The sequence below is a fragment of the Mercenaria mercenaria genome, chromosome 19, assembly GCF_021730395.1.
Source record: "Mercenaria mercenaria strain notata chromosome 19, MADL_Memer_1, whole genome shotgun sequence".
Taxonomy (NCBI): Eukaryota; Metazoa; Mollusca; class Bivalvia; order Venerida; family Veneridae; genus Mercenaria; species Mercenaria mercenaria.
Window position 1 is genome coordinate 42,504,483 of NC_069379.1, and position 19,650 is coordinate 42,524,132.

The 19,650-nt window shown below is 35.8% G+C and overlaps 1 protein-coding gene across 2 annotated transcripts in view; it reads left to right on the top strand.

Annotated features, from left to right (window-relative positions):
* LOC123542205 (LIM domain-containing protein A-like) overlaps positions 1–19,650 on the top strand; it is a 51,640-nt gene that overhangs the window by 18,050 nt on the left and 13,940 nt on the right. For both annotated transcript variants that reach the window (XM_053532179.1, XM_053532180.1), the window contains exons 7-12: positions 7,904–8,175; positions 9,112–9,236; positions 12,374–12,497; positions 17,069–17,218; positions 17,754–17,849; positions 18,962–19,059. In XM_053532179.1, the coding sequence (XP_053388154.1) occupies positions 7,904–8,175; positions 9,112–9,236; positions 12,374–12,497; positions 17,069–17,218; positions 17,754–17,849; positions 18,962–19,059 (865 nt within the window). The remainder of the gene's footprint in view (positions 1–7,903; positions 8,176–9,111; positions 9,237–12,373; positions 12,498–17,068; positions 17,219–17,753; positions 17,850–18,961; positions 19,060–19,650) is intronic.

The following is a 19,650-nucleotide window of genomic DNA, read 5'->3' on the forward strand; positions in this document are numbered from 1 at the left end:
GGGAAAAAAACATATTATTTCATGAGGGGAATGGGGCCCATATTCAGCCCCAAAAATGCCCTGGACAATGATGCCCAACTGAACGAGAGTGATTTAATTTAACAAAAAATTAAATGTTTGGGATATATTATAAGAATTTTGATTCTAACCCGCAATGGAGTCATGTTTTTTGTGTATGCAAAAGTAATAAGAATTTTATCATCAAAGGACCATGTATGATAAGGCACAGTTTTAGCCCCCAAATTTCGAAGAAAATGAAAGTAAAAATACATCTCAACAATATGGATTATTTGAAAGATAAATGATTAATCTTGCATTTTTTGAAGAAAAAATGTATCAGTTTTGCGTTAAAAGTAATGATCCATGGTCTAGTTTCATGTTATCAACACAGATTTTGTACATTTTTAGATATTTTCATGCACTTTATCAGCAAAGTACGATACGAGCGCAGGGGAGAACAATTTTAGTTTTTGGATATGTGTTGAGGATTACAAAAACACGGAGAATGATACATGAGAGAAAATTGTTCTAAGGTGCGCTCGTAGTAAATTTTGAACAAATACGGTATTTTGTCGGAACATTTTTACTCTAAAAATAGCCATATAAAGGGAAGAAACTCTTGCTTTACTTAAAGAGCTTGGCGTAAAGGTAAGTAAAACATGTTGTGACGTCATGCGGAAGTGATTTCGTTTGAAACTGGGTCGCGTGCGATCAAAAACTAGGTCAGTAGGTCTAAAAATAGAAAAACTTTGTGACCTCTCTAGAGTCCATACTTTTCAATGGATCTTCATGAAAATTGGTCAGAATGTTCACTTTGATGATATCTAGTTCAAGTTCAAAACGAGGTCACGTGCCATCAAAAACTAGGTCAGTGGGTCAAATAATAGAAAAACCTTGTGACCTCTCTAGAGCTGAATATTCATCTTGATGATATCTAGGTCAAGTTCGAAACTGGGTCAGCTGCGGTCAAAAACTAGGTCAGTAGGTCTACGTCGTCCGTGTGTCCATGCGTAAACTTTTGCTTGTGACCACTCCAGTTTAAGATCCAGCCTTGAAATTTGGATGACATGTACAGTTTTGCATACCAATCTTTCAGTGACCATAAATGTGACCTACTGATCTACTTTCTAATATTTTACCATCAGTTTGCCATTTGAAACATGTGGTTCAATATACTCAGGTGAGCGATTCAGGGTCATCATGACCCTCTTGTTTTCTTTCTTTGTTGCTTCATAATTAATTAACAAACAAAAGAAAGTCCTTATTTATATTTTGTATGAAATAAATCTGGAAAACTGTTTAATGGATTTACTAAATTAGAAAGGCAGCGCTTTTGATAAGCCATACCCTACCGCCTCTTAACACACTACTTTGGCAGGTGTCCTTGAAAGCTTGGTTGATTGGTAAGAAGTCTGTTTCAGCCATGATAGTATGAAGTATACTAATGGTCGAAAATAAGGATAACGTGTGATTTATTATTGATGCAATATGCTATCACAGAATGATGTCAGAGTAAAATAACAAAGTATGTAAAATCTCTTCATATATACATTGTACATGTAGATAACTTGTTGCCTGTAGAAAACATTTCACATTCCAAATGTTCGGCCATTAGGCATTCCATTGGCCATCAAGATACAGACATCGCTAAGATAGTTTCAAATGATGGAAAAACGAAATGATCGGTGTTATAAAAATATATTTCGGGGCGTAACAGTTTAAACAAAAGTAAATAATATTATAAATAATCAAGTGGTGTCAGCAACAATTACAAATTAGACTTTTAATAAGTATTTAACTAGTTTACTTCCGAAAACCTCTTCTGCATCTTTATATCAGGAAATAAGATATTAAGATATTTTACAACATGCGATGCCTCAAGAGCCAATACGTGATTTAGAAGTTCCTTGTTCCGTTCAAGGAAAACAATCATCTCAATTGACTTTAAATGATCGAGAACAATCCACTAAATTTGGATTTCTTCTTTCGAAAAAATCGTGATCATTAACTGGAAGTAACGGCGTTTAAACACAATGCATCTCAAGTGCTGGTGTCCTGTCCCTATTTCAAATGTCCGTATGGACTAATTGTCATTAACAATGACAAATAGTACAACAAGGAAGACAAGTGTGGTATTCTAAGAAGACGGCTTTTAAACACAATGCATCTCAAGTGCTGGTGTCCTATCACTATATCAAATGTCCGTATGGACTAATTGTCTGTAAGAATAACAAATAGTACAAGGAAGACAAGTGTGGTATTCTAAGAAGAAGAAATTTCAACAATTAAATATACTTAAAAATAAATTGAAATACTTATGCGTTGGGATGGGAATAAACATTTTCGTACTATCTTTTACACATCATATTAATTATTGAAATTCTAAATAATATATTAAAGAATTAATACAATCCTGGTGGGATTCAATGTATGTCAGTAACAACAAGGTCAGGTATCCAGTTAGAAAAGCCTTTCAGCATAAAACAAAGTTTCAAAAAACATGTATATATGAAACTTAATCTGATCTTAATTGATGATCATCAAATGAGTGAAACTGCTATATAAAAACATAACTATATGAATTTTCCCCTAATTTTCATGAGTCAGTTCCTGAGTACAATTACAGAGTGACTTCTTGCAGGCGTCGCGCGGCACTTGAATAAAATGAAGACAATGCAGTATGTATTTATAGCAAGTCATCTAGTTTCAACCACTTATTTTAAACGTGAATTGCAACAGGAAGTAAATGGTAAGGTACATAAGTTTGCTCTTTTACACCACAAGTTGGGTCAAGTGTTTAAGTGATGTGTTTCAATCTCATATTGTTTATGTATGTTTGTTAGATAGTTCATAGTAAATTATTGAGTTACAATGTATAATAGACAGAAAACAAAATATATTTGGTACCTTGTTACTAATATTCGGTGCGACGTTAAACCCAACCAAAAAAAAAAAAATTGTTACTAATATTGTAAACCTTTCCTGTCTTATTTTTAGCTCACCTATCACAAAGTGACAAGGTGAGCTTTTGTGATCGCGCAGCGTCCGTCGTGCGTGCGTGCGTCAGTCCGTAAACTTTTGCTTGTGACCACTCTAGAGGTCACATTTTTCATGGGATCTTTATGAAAGTTGGTCAGAATGTTCATCTTGATGATATCTAGGTCAAGTTCGAAACTGGGTCACGTGCCATCAAAAACTAGGTCAGTAGGTCTAAAAATAGAAAAACTTTGTGACCTCTCTAGAGGCCATATATTTAACAAGATCTTCATGAAAATTGGTCAGAATGTTCACCTTGATGATATCTAGGTCAAGTTCGAAACTGGGTCACGTGCCATCAAAAACTAGGTCAGTAGGTCTAAAAATAGAAAAACCTTGTGACCTCTCTAGAGGCCATATATTTCACAAGATCTTCATGAAAATTGGTTAGAACGTTCACCTTGATGATATCTAGTACAAGTTCGAAACTGGGTCAACTGCGGTCAAAAACTAGGTCAGTAGGTCAAATAATAGAAAAACCTTGTGACCTCTCTAAAGGCCATATTTTTCATGAGATCTGTATGAAAGTTGGTCTGAATGTTCATCTTGATGATATCTAGATCAAGTTCGAAACTGGGTCACGTGCCTTCAAAAACTAGGTCAGTAGGTCAAATAATAGAAAAACCTTGTGACCTCTCTAAAGGCCATATTTTTCATGGGATCTGTATGAAAGTTGGTCTGAATGTTCATCTTGATGATATCTAGGTCAAGTGCGAAACTGGGTCACGTGCGGTCAAAAACTAGGTCAGTAGGTCTAAAAATAGAAAAACCTTGTGACCTCTCTAGAGGCCATATTTTTCATGAGATCTTCATGAAAGTTGGTCAGAATGTTCACCTTGATGATATCAAGGTCAAGTTCGAAAGTGGGTCATGTGCCTTTAAAAACTAGGTCAGGAGGTCAAATAATAGAAAAACCTTGTGACCTCTCTAGAGGCCATATTTTTCATGGGATCTGTATGAAAGTTGGTCTGAATGTTCATCTTGATGATATCTAGGTCAGTTTCGAAAGTGGGTCACGTGCCCTCAGAAACTAGGTCAGTAGGTCTAATAATAGAAAAACCTTGTGACCTCTCTAAAGGCCATATTTTTCATGGGATCTGTATGAAAGTTGGTCTGAATGCTTATCTTGATGATATCTAGGTCAAGTTCGAAACAGAGTCATGTGCGGTCAAAAACTAGGTCAGTAGGTCTAAAAATAAAAAAAAGCTTGTGACCTCTCTAGAGGCCATACCCTTGAATGGATCTTCTTGAAAATTGGTCAGAATGTTCACCTTGATGATATCTAGGTCAAGTTTGAAACTGGGTCACGTGCCTTAAAAAACTAGGTCAGTAGGTCAAATAATAAAAAAAACCTTGTGACCTCTCTAGAGGCCATACTTTTCATGGGATCTGTATGAAAGTTGGTCTGAATGTTTATCTTGATGATATCTAGGTCAAGTTTGAAACTGGGTCAACTGCAGTCAAAAAATAGGTCAGTAGGTCTAAAATTAGAAAAATCTTTTGACCTCTCTAGAGGCCATATTTTTCAATGGATCTTCATGAAAATTGATCTGAATGTTCACCTTGATGATATCTAGGTCAGTTTCGAAACTGGGTCATGTGCGGTCAAAAACTAGGCCAGTAGGTATAAAAATAGAAAAACCTTGTGACCTCTCTAGAGGCCATATTTTTCATGAGATCTTCATGAAAATTAGTGAGAATGTTCACCTTGATGATATCTAGATAAAATTCAAAACAGGGTCACTTACCTTCGAAAACTAGGTCAATAGGTCAAATAATAGAAAAACCTTGTGACCTCTCTTGAGACCATATTTTTCAATGGATCTTCATGAAAATTGGTCAGAATTTTTATCTTGATAATATCTAGGTCAAGTTCAAAACTGGGTCACATGAGCTCAAAAACTAGGTCACTATGTCAAATAATAGAAAAAACGACGTCATACTCAAAACTGGGTCATGTGGAAAGAGGTGAGCGATTCAGGACCATCATGGTCCTCTTGTTCATTTTATAAAACTACACAGCGCAAAGGGCTTGGATTGTTTAATTATGTCTATTTTGAAAAGTTAAAATTGTTATGTAAGGTCTTGTTGTACCCTTGGATTTGTGTTTTGAGCGAATTTGGGCTAAAGTCACATGAACTCCTTTCATATTTTTGTCAGGTCCTGTTCTAACCGCTCATACAAACTATTTTACGACACTATCTATCTCCCGATACTGACCAACCCTTTACAGGGACGTAGACACTTACGTGCGCGTCAAGCCCAAAAAAACTGTTAGTAGAAAATAAAAGAAAATCGAGCCAAATAAAAGGGAAAGAAACATTTGTTAGTGATGAAAAAAATATAAACAGGGATAAAGAGCATTATTATGGTGAAGTATGTTCAATGTTGCAAACAGCGGCATTAAACTGCTCAAGGGTTGGAAGGAAGGGAATGTCAGGTGGAAGATTATTCCACAGGACTATAGTCCTGGGGAAAAAGGAATATTCGAGGTTGTCAGTGGTGACAGAGATTACCCTGTAAGACAGCTAATGATAATGGCGTTATTGCCTTGTTAAGGGGATGAGATAATCTTCCATGGGGAATGCAGCCAGTTGATTTGAGATTTTATACATTAGAGAGAGTCGGGTGTTAAGGCGCCGGAGATCTAGCATGCGCCATTTTAGACTGTATAGCATGTCAGTGACAGTGGAGTTGCGGCCAAAGTCAGACATAGCCCAACGTGCTGCCCGTTTTTGGACCGCTTCTATTTTGGTCTATTTTGGTTTGTGTGTATGGCGTCAAGACTTCGGAACTATATTCCAGCTGTGGTCTGACGAGGGTCTGATATGCCATGGAGTTTGATTTGCCTTTTTGGTTGACCTATTTATATGGGCGTCCCACGACAGATCGTTTGAGATATCCACGACAAGGTATTCTGTTGAGGCGACAGATTCCAGTAATGTATTATGCAGGTGGTATTATGAGGGAATAGGATATTTCCTTCTTTTGACGCCTATAACTTGACACTTTGAATAATTGAATTCCATATTCAAGTCCAGCTGACACTTTTCTCATGGCTCACTTTATCAAATGCTTTGCTGAAAATCTTATATTATCTGGTCAGCCTGCTGTTTGTTTTACACTGATTTGACAAGGTCATTTACAAGCATTTGAGGAGAAATAATGGATGCTTTTAAAAACAATGCATAAAAAATCAATCTGTTACCATGGTAACAAGTAATTAGATTTGTAACCATGACAAGTTCTAAACTTACAAAATAAGATAAAATAGATATAAAACAATAAACATTTCTTGATGTGTCTTTATTTTGGAAAATTGAGAAAATACAATTTTTACCTTACTTTTCAGCTGTTTTGAGTAAAGAAGAGTTATCTCCCTTTATATTGTTTTTCTTATTCAAGTATTATAATGGGTATTAAATGTCAAAATGAATTGTACACTGTATTAGCAATGAATGATCAGGTCAAGTTCTAATTTAAGTAAATAATAACTTCAGTATGGCACTTTTTTAAGCATACCCCCTAATAAACCAAATATTCACACACTTGGACGCAGGTATATATAAATCAGTATTTTTTAAAAAAAATACTGACTTTATTCAGATAGTTGGCAACTAAATCAAGAAAATAGACATATTTTATAATCTAATGATGCATTTAAAAACAAAATTGGATCGAGGGCCCAAAACACCCCTTATCATACATGGTCCTTTATGTAATTGACTAATTTTAAGAGCCACATGTTTGAAAATAATTTCGAGTCTCGTTTATGAAACTGCAGTAAACGGATTAGGTGTCTGATCGATAGGGGTGTGTATCGGTTGAAATGATCGATACGATTTTCATATCAATACAAAATGATGAAATATTCGATATATCACGTGTCACTGAGTTACCCTTTTTCATATGTTTTTAAAAAGAAGGTGTTTGTCAATTAGTTAAGAATTCTGATTACTTTGGGGTTCTTTAATCATAAGTTGTGCAGATGACATGTTATCTAGCCTCTTTTCAGAATCACACAGATACTACACAATTATATACAAATTAAAACCAGTCTCTAATTGTTTTATTGACTCAACTAATGAAACTGAACTAAATGTAATCGGATCGCCAAGAGTAACAATGAGTGTAAATGTGTTGTATTTTTCCATACTTAAAATAGGTCACAAGAGCTCCTGTAATGGAAAATTAACGGCGTGACATTTTGATTTCCTTGGAAAGTTGCGGGTAAATTCCCATCAGTTTGTGAATGAAAATAAATACTGTAAAATCATTTAATTTCGTGGGCATGAAATTTCGTGGTTTTGGTGAAAACAGCAATTTCGTGGGGATAATAATTCGTGGATTTCAACTTTTGAACATAAAATGAATGGGAATTTTACTTGTTCGTTGGGATTAAATTTCGTGGATTGGCTTAACCACGAAATCCACGAAAATTAATCCCCCACGAATATTAATGATTTCACAGTAAGCAATGAAAAATGGGTTCCTTAAATCACGTGCTTAATTTACATATGACGTGTAATGCTCATCGGCGGGCCCCTCAACACATACATGACCTTGTCTATAGAAAAAGAGGTAAAATCACTTACAATTACTGTCTCGGCATACCAACAGTTGATTCCAGCTTGCATTAATACTCTAAAATGACAGCCATAATAGGTTAAAAAAAACATTCTTTTTCTTTTAAATTCTTTAGTATTTTGACCTATGCGACAACCTTTGATACCATATTTTAATTGAACCTATAATTTCGATATTCGATTTATATCGAAAATGGGTACACACCCCTGCTGATCAGATAAAAATGTCATGCATAAACTGATTATCTCATCAAATGTATTCGCTTTTTCTATTATTTCAGGCTCTTGCAGTCGAGGATCACACCCTCACAGTCACGTGCATCAGGGTCCAGCCTCGCACCACCCAGCTCGTGCCCACATACACCACCACCACTACCATCCGGCTCCATTCCACATTCCCCCATCTCCGTTCCCGCCATTGAACACCCCGCATCTTGTAAGGCCAACAATACACCACCCGCAGATGCAGCCGCAGGATTCGCAGCGACTGTTTGACCTGATGAGAGCACAGATGCAACATGCGCAACTTGTACAAGGGCCAAATCTCTTACAGGTTTGAATTTTTTTACCATAGATACCTATGTATAAAGCGCACTTGTGTATAATACGCACCCCCCGATTTAAGCTATTTATAGTAACAGCATGAGTTTTACACAACATGCAGTCAACTCCTCATCTAAATAGCTATTTATAGTAACAGCATGAGTTTTACACAACATGCAGTCAACTCCTCATCTAAATAGCTATTTATAGTAACAGCATGAGTTTTACACAACATGCAGTCAACTCCTCATCTAAATAGCTATTTATAGTAACAGCATGAGTTTTACACAACATGCAGTCAACTCCTCATCTAAATAGCTATTTATAGTAACAGCATGAGTTTTACACAACATGCAGTCAACTCCTCATCTAAATAGCTATTTACAGTAACAGCATGAGTTTTACACAACATGCAGTCAACTCCTCATCTAAATAGCTATTTATAGTAACAGCATGAGTTTTACAGGAAATGGCAGGTCTAACAACTCATAATATTATGAGGAATACTATAAGAGTCTGTAAACCCGGAACAAACCGACTGCTAAATTGAATTAGAACTTACTCGTAGTTTATTGCTTACATATTTGTCTGAACTGCCTCCATGGCTGAGTGGTTACGGTTGCTGACTTTTAATTAAATGCTCCTCTCCGGTATAGGTTTGTGACTTACTCGGGGCGTTGAATTATTCATGTCTGTAAATCATTTTGCTGGCTTATGGAACATCGGTGGTTCTGCACAGGTGCCCTCCCATGATGAAATTATCGGTATACAAGGAGGGAAACCTTGGGCCGTCCTCCGCTATCATTTCAAGCAGGAAAGTTGCCATATGACCTATAATTGTCTTGGTGCAACGTTAAACCCAACAAAAACATAACAAAGAACTGTAAACTTCGGGTTGAAGATGAGTATCATGTTCAGTGAATTCCTGTGTTTTCTGCTGTTTTAGATCCCACCGCATAGTCTGGTAGAAGCCCAGCCGACACTTCCTCACCCGCAGAATTCTTGTGCAATGGATGGAGCTAGAGTGCAGGGGAATCCACCCCCTCCAGCCAACACACACCCCGCTCAAAGGTAACTATAATATACTGTTCATTGGGTAATATTCACAATGGTTTGATAAGAAATAAAGTATAGAAAAATAGTGTTTTAATGTTATTAATACATGAAAAAAAGGTTATACTGTGAAATCATTTAAATTTGCTGGCATGAAATTTCGCACAAACGTGAAGGACTGTTTCGCGCGGGCTTTAATTCGCGCATTTTCAATTTTAGCAATGAAAAATATAATAAAAAAATTATAATAGCGCGATCTTAAATTCGCGCATCGGTCCTAGCGCGAAATACGCGAAAATTTGTCCTACGCGAATAAAAATGATTTCACAGTATATCCATGGAATGTTTTCACAAGTGTGTAGCTGTAATGAATTATCCTGGTGATGTATAACCCATTTGAGAGTTTTAATTTAAGGTAATTATACACAATTTTGCTATACAGTCTAACCTTCTAAGCAGCCAGTCTGGGAAAACGGACAATTTGGCCGCTTAAGCAAGGTGACCGCTGATCAGAGGGACAGTCAGTATATTTCAGACTTCTAGTGTTCAATCATAACTTTAAGCCCGTTCCTTTTTTAGCTCAACTACTGTGAAATCATTAATATTGATGGGGGACTAATTTTTGTGGATTTGGTGGATGAGTCAATCCACGAAAATTTAATCCCAAAGAGCAAGTAAAATCCCCATTCACTTTATGTTCAAAAGTTCTAATCCACGAATTCATATCCCCACGAAATTGCCGTTTTGACCAAAACCACGAAATTTCTGCATCCACAAACTTAATGATTTCACAGTATTTCGAAGAATTAAGTAACTTTTTTCAGCACAGCGTGCGACCATTGTTTATTTCGACGCACATTGCACTTTTGAGTAAAATTTCACACTTGTTTAACCGTCACCATGTCCATTATAGGCAAGAGCACATAACACCCATCAAGGAATTTGGCTGAATTATGGCCCCTTTTGACTTAGAAATCATGGTTAAGTTTTTCGTACCAGTTCATATTTTGACAAAGTCTTTTGAGATAAAGCTTTGAAACTTTCAACTGTTGTTAACCATCACCATGTCCAGTTATAGGCAAGAGTACATAACTCAATCAAGGATTTTGGCTGAATTATGGCCCCTTTTGACTTAGAAATCATGGTTAAGTTTTTCTTACCAGTTCATATTTTGTGTTAAGTGTTTGACATATGGCTTTGAAACTTTTATCACTTGTTCAGTATAAAAGTCTCTATCTGTAGGCAAGAGTGCATAACTCTGTCATCTATTTTTTCTGAATTATGGCCCTTTCTTGACTTGAAAATTGGTTTTTTCTTCATACAAGTCCATGTTTGTCAAAACTGTTTGACATATGGCTTTTAAATATTGAACACTTGTTTATCATCATGATTTCCATCAACAAATACAGGAACATTGTTTGTTTAATCTTTCTTTTCTTTTGTTTGAAAATCTGTGGTAATATTTTGAACCCATTCTTCAATCAATTCTTCGAATAGTCGAGAACACTGTCGCCCGACAGCTCTTGTTCGCTTTACTTTTATTATTTTACCAGGATACATTGACATGCATTTAAGTTCACAATACTAATAGTCTTCTTCGCAATTGACAACTCTGGCATGTGTTATAGTAAGCAACGAAAAGGGTCATTTTCGCCATTTTGGTAAAGGGAACTACTCTCCATGCTTACTGTCTATGCTAAAATCTAAGACCGCAGTTACGTTCCATTAAAGATCGAGTGGTTAATATTTCTTTCAAACAAAATTAATTTCATAAAAAAAAAACACACAAATATTTTGGTGCTAATGTAAGATTGAGTATTATCTTTAACCAAGATCAAACTGTGAATAACAAAATTTACACAAGGTGACAAGCTAACAGCTGATAATTACTGGCCATTAAATCGTTACTAAAAAGACAATCACACCTTTAGTTATCAGTTTGAATTGAGAAGCTTATATCATTTTGTACCTCGACGACCACGAAGTCGGCATCCAAAGTCATACACTTCTGTTTAAAGAACATAATCCTTGTAACACATAGAACTCCAATTAAGAGAGCGTAATCAGTAAATAATAACACTTTGAAATGAAGTATAGTTTTGAAAGTATTTGAAAATGGACAGCAAGGAATGGTATTTTATGCAGCTTGTTGATTCACTCATTTAAAAACAAATCACACTTTCGAGAAAATACAGTTAAAAGTGTGGATCGTTTTTCATATGAAGTCATTCTGATCTTCTAAAAACAAGCTCCATAATTAAGTACACCCTTTGTTAATCTCTTTAATTATTTTGACAAACAATTAAATTGAACTAGAGATAGAAAAAATAAAATAGAAATAATAGCATTTGATTGGTCAGTAATTAAAAATTGTGTTTTTGTAGCAAAAATTTCTTTTATTGAATATTTTTAAGTACAAATAATTATAGTTATTACCAAACTGTCGTGAAGGAAACAATCTGTCGCTAAATAAACGAATATGCAAATTTTCTGATGCGTCCTTTGTGCACGAATGGTCCAGAGATTTTGGAAAATAAAAATGATTGGCCGTTGATAGGGAAAATATAATGGCCGGAAGGCAGAACTGTTGACTGCTGACAGTGGATGATGGGTGACCGCTGATGAGGGTAATGAAATAGAATAAAAAGCAACGGGGCGTCACAGACTGACCGTTGGGAAGGGGTGACTGTTAGGAGGGGTTAGACTGTACATCATTTGATTCTAATATGACCTTTATCTAAAACATAAGATAAAATACAATAGCGCTCTATCTTGGTCGCATCAATAACATTGTATTGTTTCCATACCTCATGTTTTTATTTCGATGTAAATGAGATATGAAATAAAAATTTGTAGTCCTGTTTTGCGCCATATAACCTATACTGTGTTGGCGCGCCATAAAACTCAAATAAATATATAAAATCAATAACATTGACGTCATTTCCCGTTAACTAGACATCATTTAAGCTTGAGAATGATTGACAGAAACATTTTAGAATTTTTATTGCTGTTTTGATTGCTAGATCAGAAACCCCTGATTGGACACCATGTTGTCTGGTCAAGATTCCGTATTTAAGTACCCACTGTAAGCCTTGTTTTTCAGTACCATGCAGGAGAGCCCAAATATTAAAATATTATGCTATTGTTTTTTACAGTACACCACAGGCGCCTCCACAACACCAGCATTTACATCACCATCTTCACCACTACCATCATGCCAGTGTACCGCGTCTACACCATTTTGCTGTGCCCGGTATGCATTATGGTGTCCCAGTCATGGTAAGTTTGGACTTTACCCTGCTAAATTTCTGAGATGGACTGGTCCATCATGCAGTTTGGTCAATACCATTTAATAATCAAAGGGTTGTCACAGTCATAGTAAGTTAGTTCTTCCATTTTCACTTAACCTTTAACCTGCAAAATTTCTAAAATAGACTGGTCCATCATTCGATTTTGGCAATACAATTTATTAATCGCTGGGGTGTTCACTTAAAATTTACTGCCCGAATAGCGAACAGATCAAACCATGATCAGCCTGCATCGATGTGCAGGCTTATCTTGGTCTGCCCTGGTCACAAAGGTAGAATCACTTGCTGCCAATAGGCTAAAGGTAAGTATAATGATCTAAAACAAAACTGGAGGTCGCTGGTTTTTGGCTGGTCATGACCACCTGTGCCTGAAGTCATTTCCGAAGAGGCACCTGGGTTTCTCGACCACTGTTGAATGCTGGAAAGTTGCGGTATTACCTGAATTGTGCCTGTGTGGTTTGTGTCATCTGTGAGAACAAAGAAAATATGATTGAACTTGAGGCTGTCCTTTATTTTTAACCCATGCTGGACATGATTGATTTTGACCAGTGTAGATCATGATCAGTCTGCACGGATTATCTGCACTATTCACTATTCAGCCAGTATCACCCCTTTTAACAGTTAATGGTACTGTCCAAATTGGAAGATGGACAAGTTCATTACAAAAATGTAGCAGGGTAAGGGTTAAGTAATACTTAGATAAACAAATGAGCCGCGCCATGAGAAAACCAACATAGTGGCTTTGCGACCAGCATGGATCCAGACCAGCCTGCGCATCCGCGCAGTCTGGTCAGGATCCATGCTGTTCGCTAACAGTTTCTCCAATTCCAATAGGCTTTAAAAGCGAACAGCATGGAGCCTGACCAGACTGCGCGGATGCGCAGGCTGGTCTGGATCCATGCTGGTCGCAAACCCACTATGTTGATTTTCTCATGGCGCGGCTCATATATCGAGGGTGTCGATCGAAATTCCCCAAAAAATTAAAAGGTGGTTTTCAGGAGAGGAAAAAAATAATGTTTAGTGTTACCCGCCTTTTTTACAAATCAAACATAAAAAGTAATACCAAATAATGAATTTTTTCAGATCAATTTCTGAAAAAAGTAAACAACACAGAACATCCATACTTGCAATGCTGATTGGTATTTGGATGTGCTACATGCTAGACTATTTGAAAGACCCTTGTAACTTAAGAAAATGTTGAAATTCTCTATTTGGGCTTTTTTCCAATCAGCGAATTCATTCGGCATTTTCTATCTATCTCATTTTTCAGTATTTTATTTCTTCATGTTTCACCCCCTTCCCATTGGCTAATTGACCCTAGATTTGGAAAGAATGTGCGCGGGAAAATGCTTAATATTATTCGTTGAAGAAAAAGTAGGCATTTTCGTTATTTGGCATTTTGTTCTACACCGTTTTATGTTATACTCTTCGTAAATTAGGACCACATTGCTCAAAACTTCGTCTGCTGGTTAAATTGTCCACTGGCTGAATTAAAATATCCGACCAACAAAATATGCATAAGTGAATCTGGTAGAAATAGCATTTAAATCTGTTAAATAGTTCTTATTATTATTTGAAAAATTGCAAATTACTTACAAAATATACTTCAGTAAGACTGTGTTTATACAAATATTACAGAAATATAAAGATAAATGTTCCATTGTCATAAAATCTAAAAGAAATCTGGAAACGACAAAGAAGTATTGCACAGTTTTTCTACAAAGATGTTGTTAGGTCATGGCATTATGACGTCATGATGCGATGGTGACATTATATTGGTGAAATGGATATAATTAGCTCGACTATACGAACTATAAGGAGAGCTATCCTACTCGACCCAGCGTTGGCGTCTTTCCGCGTCCCCACCTTGGTTAAAGTTTTTTTACACTTTCTCTTTTTTCAACTTACCTCTGTAATTACTTGATGGATTTGATGCAAACTTGAAATAGTTATTCCTCATCATCACCAACATCATCTGACATAAGGGCCATAACTCTGGCACCAATATTTCATGATTTATCTCCCCTTTTCACTTAGTTTTTAAGGTTAAAGTTTTGATGCACTTTCACTCTATCTCTGTTATTACTGAATGGATTTGATTCAAACTTAAAATACTTGTTTAACATCATCACCCATTTCATATGACACAAGATGCATAACTCTGGCACAAATTTTTTATGAATTATTCCCCCTTTTTACTTAGAATTTCAGGTTAAAGTTTTGATGCACTTTCACTCTATCTCAGTTATTACTGAATGGATTTGATTCAAACTTAAAATAGTTGTTCAACATCATTACCCACGCCATATGACACAAGGTGCATAACTCTGGCACCAATTTTTCATGAATTATTCCCCCTTTTTACTTTGAATTTCAGGTTAAAGTTTTGATGCACTTTCACTCTATCACTTACTGAATGGATTTGATTCAAACTTAAAATAGTTGTTCAACATCATCACCCACGCCATATGACACAAGGTGCATAACTCTGGCACCAATTTTTCATGAATTATTCCCCCTTTAAACTAAGAATTTCAGGTTAAAGTTTTGATGCACTTTCACTTTATCTCTGTTATTACTGAATGGATTTGATTCAAACTTAAAATAGTTGTTCAACATCATCACCCACACCATTTAACACAAGGTGCATAACTCTGGCACCAATTTTTCATGAATTATGCCCCCTTTTACTTAGAATTAAAAGTTAATTTTGATGCATTTTCACTATATCTCAGTTATTATGAAATGCATTTGATTCAAACTTGAAGTAGTTGTTCCACATCATCACCCACATCATATGATACAAGATGCATAACTCTTTCACCAATATTTAATTAATTATGCCCCTTTTTGCTTAGGCTGTACTTGTATAGTGTTTTGATACACTTTATCTGTACTTCTCTTATTACTTAATATTTTTGACACAGACTCGGGCTATTGTGCAATATCTTCACCCACCATTGGAGTTAATAAACACTCCAGTGACAGCTCCAGTTTTCTCAGATGTGCCCAGTTCCACTATCCAGCATCGAAATAGTCGAGCACGCTGTCTCCTGTGACAGCTCTTGTTTTGTTGCACCACTCATGAAAATGAGCCGTGCCATGAGAAAACCAACATAGTGGCTTTGCGACCAGCGTGGATCCAGACCAGCCTGCGCATCCGGGCAGTCTGGTCAGGATCCATGCTGGTTGCTAACAGTTTCTCCAGTTCCAATAGGCTTTAAAAGCAAACAGCATGGATCTTGACCAGACGGTCTGGATCCATGCTGGTCGCAAACCCACTAGGTTGGTTTTCTCATGCCATGGCGCGGCTCAAATATTTCATTTGGTGTTCACTCTGTGAAATATATTTCGATCTTACACTGAAACAAACAAATGTACTCTATTTATATACTATCAGTTGTAAAGAGAAACACTTTGACTGGTACTGCACCATTGATAAGAGATTGTGGAAGACACATACTCCTTGGTCATACTCCTTTCTCAACAAGTTTCGAACCCGCCACCTCAGATTAGGAGGCCTGACATTCTACTAGTGATGGGCAAATCGGTTAAATTTGCCAACCGATTAATCGGCATAATCGGACAAGCCAACCGATTCGATTAATCGGATATAATCGGATAATCGGTTACTCTAGTTACATATCTATAAGTTCACCTCACAGTGTATGTTTTATGTCATTACTTAAGAAATAAACCACACAGACATCAAATATCCAATTTCTATTGTATCCCTTCATAAACACAGTAAGTTAACAGCCTAAAAGTAAAATATTTGTGAAGATAGTAAACTTCAAATCAGGTACTCTTAATTTCATCAGTGACTAATCCAGTGTTATTTAATTAAACTTATTTGGAGAAAAAAAAGTATTAACGATATATTAATTCTTAATTAACGACTGGAATGATTTCAATCCCACAAAAGCAAAAAATGAAAATACCTTTGCTAATATGCATGCGTAAGTCTTACGGCATGCAATGCATACTGCCATACTTGTGTCAAGAGTTTAAGTTGATGGTTTTCCCGGCTTAATTTTGTAAAAGCCACATATCTTCCAAAATCTGGGTTATCACAGATGACTTCAATTTCTTCCGAGACTTTGGAGGAAGTCATTTTTACGTAGAGTAGTTTCCCTTGGCATTACTGCCCCAAAGAACCGTAAATACCAAAAAGAAAAAGGTCAGAAGCAACTAAATTATCCCTTTAAGGTGCCAAGTAATTAATCGGTCAGGGAAAAGTGAAGTCGGCGATCGCGCTCATGAATGCAACGCCGACGATTATTCGATTGTCGCCGATTGTCGGCCCATCACTACATTCTACTGCACCACTCTGCCTCGTGGACATAGTGTGTAATCATTATGTTTTGTTTGTATAAATTTTGTGATTTTTGGTATCTACAAAAAGTTGTCCCCCTTGAACCTAATGAAGTTGTCTCCCTTGGACAACAAAAAAGTTATCTCCCTTGTTTCAAACAAAACTGCTGCAAAATATAGTAATTGTCGAGGGATCATGTTCATTTTGAAATATTTTTTTTTGTGCAGAGACCATTCCCAGAATTCCCTGCTCTGCCAGATTTCCCAGCATTCCCTCCAGCAGTTCCTCCATCATTTGGCAATGTGCCAAGGAATATTCAGATGCGTCTGCAACTTGGAAGAATGATGTTCAATCCTCATAGACCTCCAACTTATGAGGTAAAAGTTATTTTTGTAATATAGAATTTAAAAAGCATTTAGTGAAGACCCATTACTAATGTTGCGAGAACTTGTGGGTCAACCCTTAAACCTATTATATGTACAGAAGATGAAGTTATCTGTTTATATATGTATATATTGGCAATAAGATATGTTTAAACTATAAAAAGCATTTATCAGTGAAGATGAACATGATTTTTTTTTAAGTGATAGTACTATATGAATAGCATTTATTAATAAAAGTAAACACAGTTTTTTATGATACTATTATATAGGAAAAGCGTTTATTCATTGAAAATATAAACATGTGACTATATGAATAGTGTTTGTTTGTAAAAATATATATATATTTTTTTTTTTCTGCAATATTACTACATGTAGTGTTTATTATTTAAAATAAACATGATTTGTGATATTGGAGTATGAATTTGTTGTAGGAATGTAAAATCAGAAAGTATCCGTGAACCAAACTTTTTATAAGTATTCTTATAAATACTCTTTCCATACTTTTTTTTTATTATTATTATTATTATAGGAACTGTTACACTTAGAGGAACGTCTAGGAAATGTGAACCGCGGTGCTAGTCAAGAAACTATAGAACAATATACATTGCCACATAAATATAAAAAGGTAAGTAGTCCAGCATCACAGATATAAGGCGAGCGTTTTGTCTAGATCTGGTACCTAGCTGTGTTACCTTAAAACCAACAGTGTCTAGATCTGGTACCTATCTGTGTTACCTTAAAACCAACAGAGAAAAAAAAAATTAGAAAGACTTGTAAAACATCTTTTATTGTAGCTGTCTTCGAGTACTAGAAGAAACAGACTTCTTAAACTGCTAGACATTTTATTTGAATGACCATCTAGAATTACAAAGTCATCACAATCTATCCAGAATAACTATTAATTTCAAATAAAAGTATTTTAAAATATTACCTTAGAATTACACAGAAGAAACAGAAGTTATAAATGTCACGCCATACTACTGTGGATCTACAATCTTAATGAACATCTGCTATTACAGATCCCCTATCTTTATGAACATCTGCCATTATGGATCCACTATCTTAATGAACATCTGCCATTGTGGATCCACAATCTTAATGAACATCTGCCATTACAGATCCACTAGCTTAATGAACATCTGCCATTGTGGATCCACAATCTTAATGAACATCTGCCATTACAGATCCACTATCTTAATGAACATCTGCCATTGTGGATCCACAATCTTAATGAACATCAGCCATTATGGATCCACAATCTTAATGAACATCTGCCATTGTGGATCCACAATCTTAATGAGCATCTGTCATTACAGATCCACTAACTTAATGAACATCTGCCATTGTGGATCCACAATCTTAATGAACATCTGCCATTACAGATCCACTATCTTAATGAACATCTGCCATTGTGGATCCACAATCTTAATGAACATCAGCCATTATGGATCCACAATCTTAATGAACATCTGCCATTGTGGATCCACAATCTTAATGAACATCTGTCATTACAGATCCACTAACTTAATGAACATCTGCCATTGTGGATCCACAATCTTAATTAACATCTGCCATTACTATCCTAATGAACATCTGCCATTGTGGATCCACAATCTTAATGAATATTTGCCATTGTGGATCCACAATCTTAATGAATATCTGCCATTACAGATCCACTATCTTAATGAACATCTGCCATTATGGATCCAATAAAATAATGAACATCTATTACTGTAGGTGAAGAGAATCAATGATGACGAGGATGATGATGAAGAAAATCACCTGGAGAAGTGTACAATCTGTCTCAGTGAGTTTGAAGATGGGGAGGATGTCAGGTATGTTAACAGTTTTGGATATATACTGTGAAATCATTAATATTCGTGGGGGACTAATTTTCGTGGATTTCGTGGTTGACTCAATCCACGAAATTTAATCCCAACGAACAAGTAAAATTCCCTTTCATTTTATATTCAAAGTTGAAATCCACGAATTCATATCCCCACGAAACTGCCGTTTTGACCAAAACCACGAAATTTAATGATTTTACAGTATGCTGATCTTTTTATGTTCTTTTGTGATGTTTATATTTGCCTGAGATGATGGGAAAAAATCACAGTTTGGGAAACTGTGATATTGTTTATTTTAATGGGCAAAAACTGCAATTACTTTAGTATATAAATGCCAGATTTTAGATTTTGAATATACAGAAAATGGGAATTTTACTGGTTTGTTGGGATTTGCTTTGTGGATTTACTGAACTCTGAAGTCCATGAAGATTTATGTGCCACAAGTAATAATTATTTCACAGAATATCGCTTCAAGTCTTATTCAACAGTCACAAAAAAATGTATGTATGAAATTTAGACAACAGACAAAAATGATATAGCCATTATAATATCCATGTAATAGCCATGTAATGCAATGGC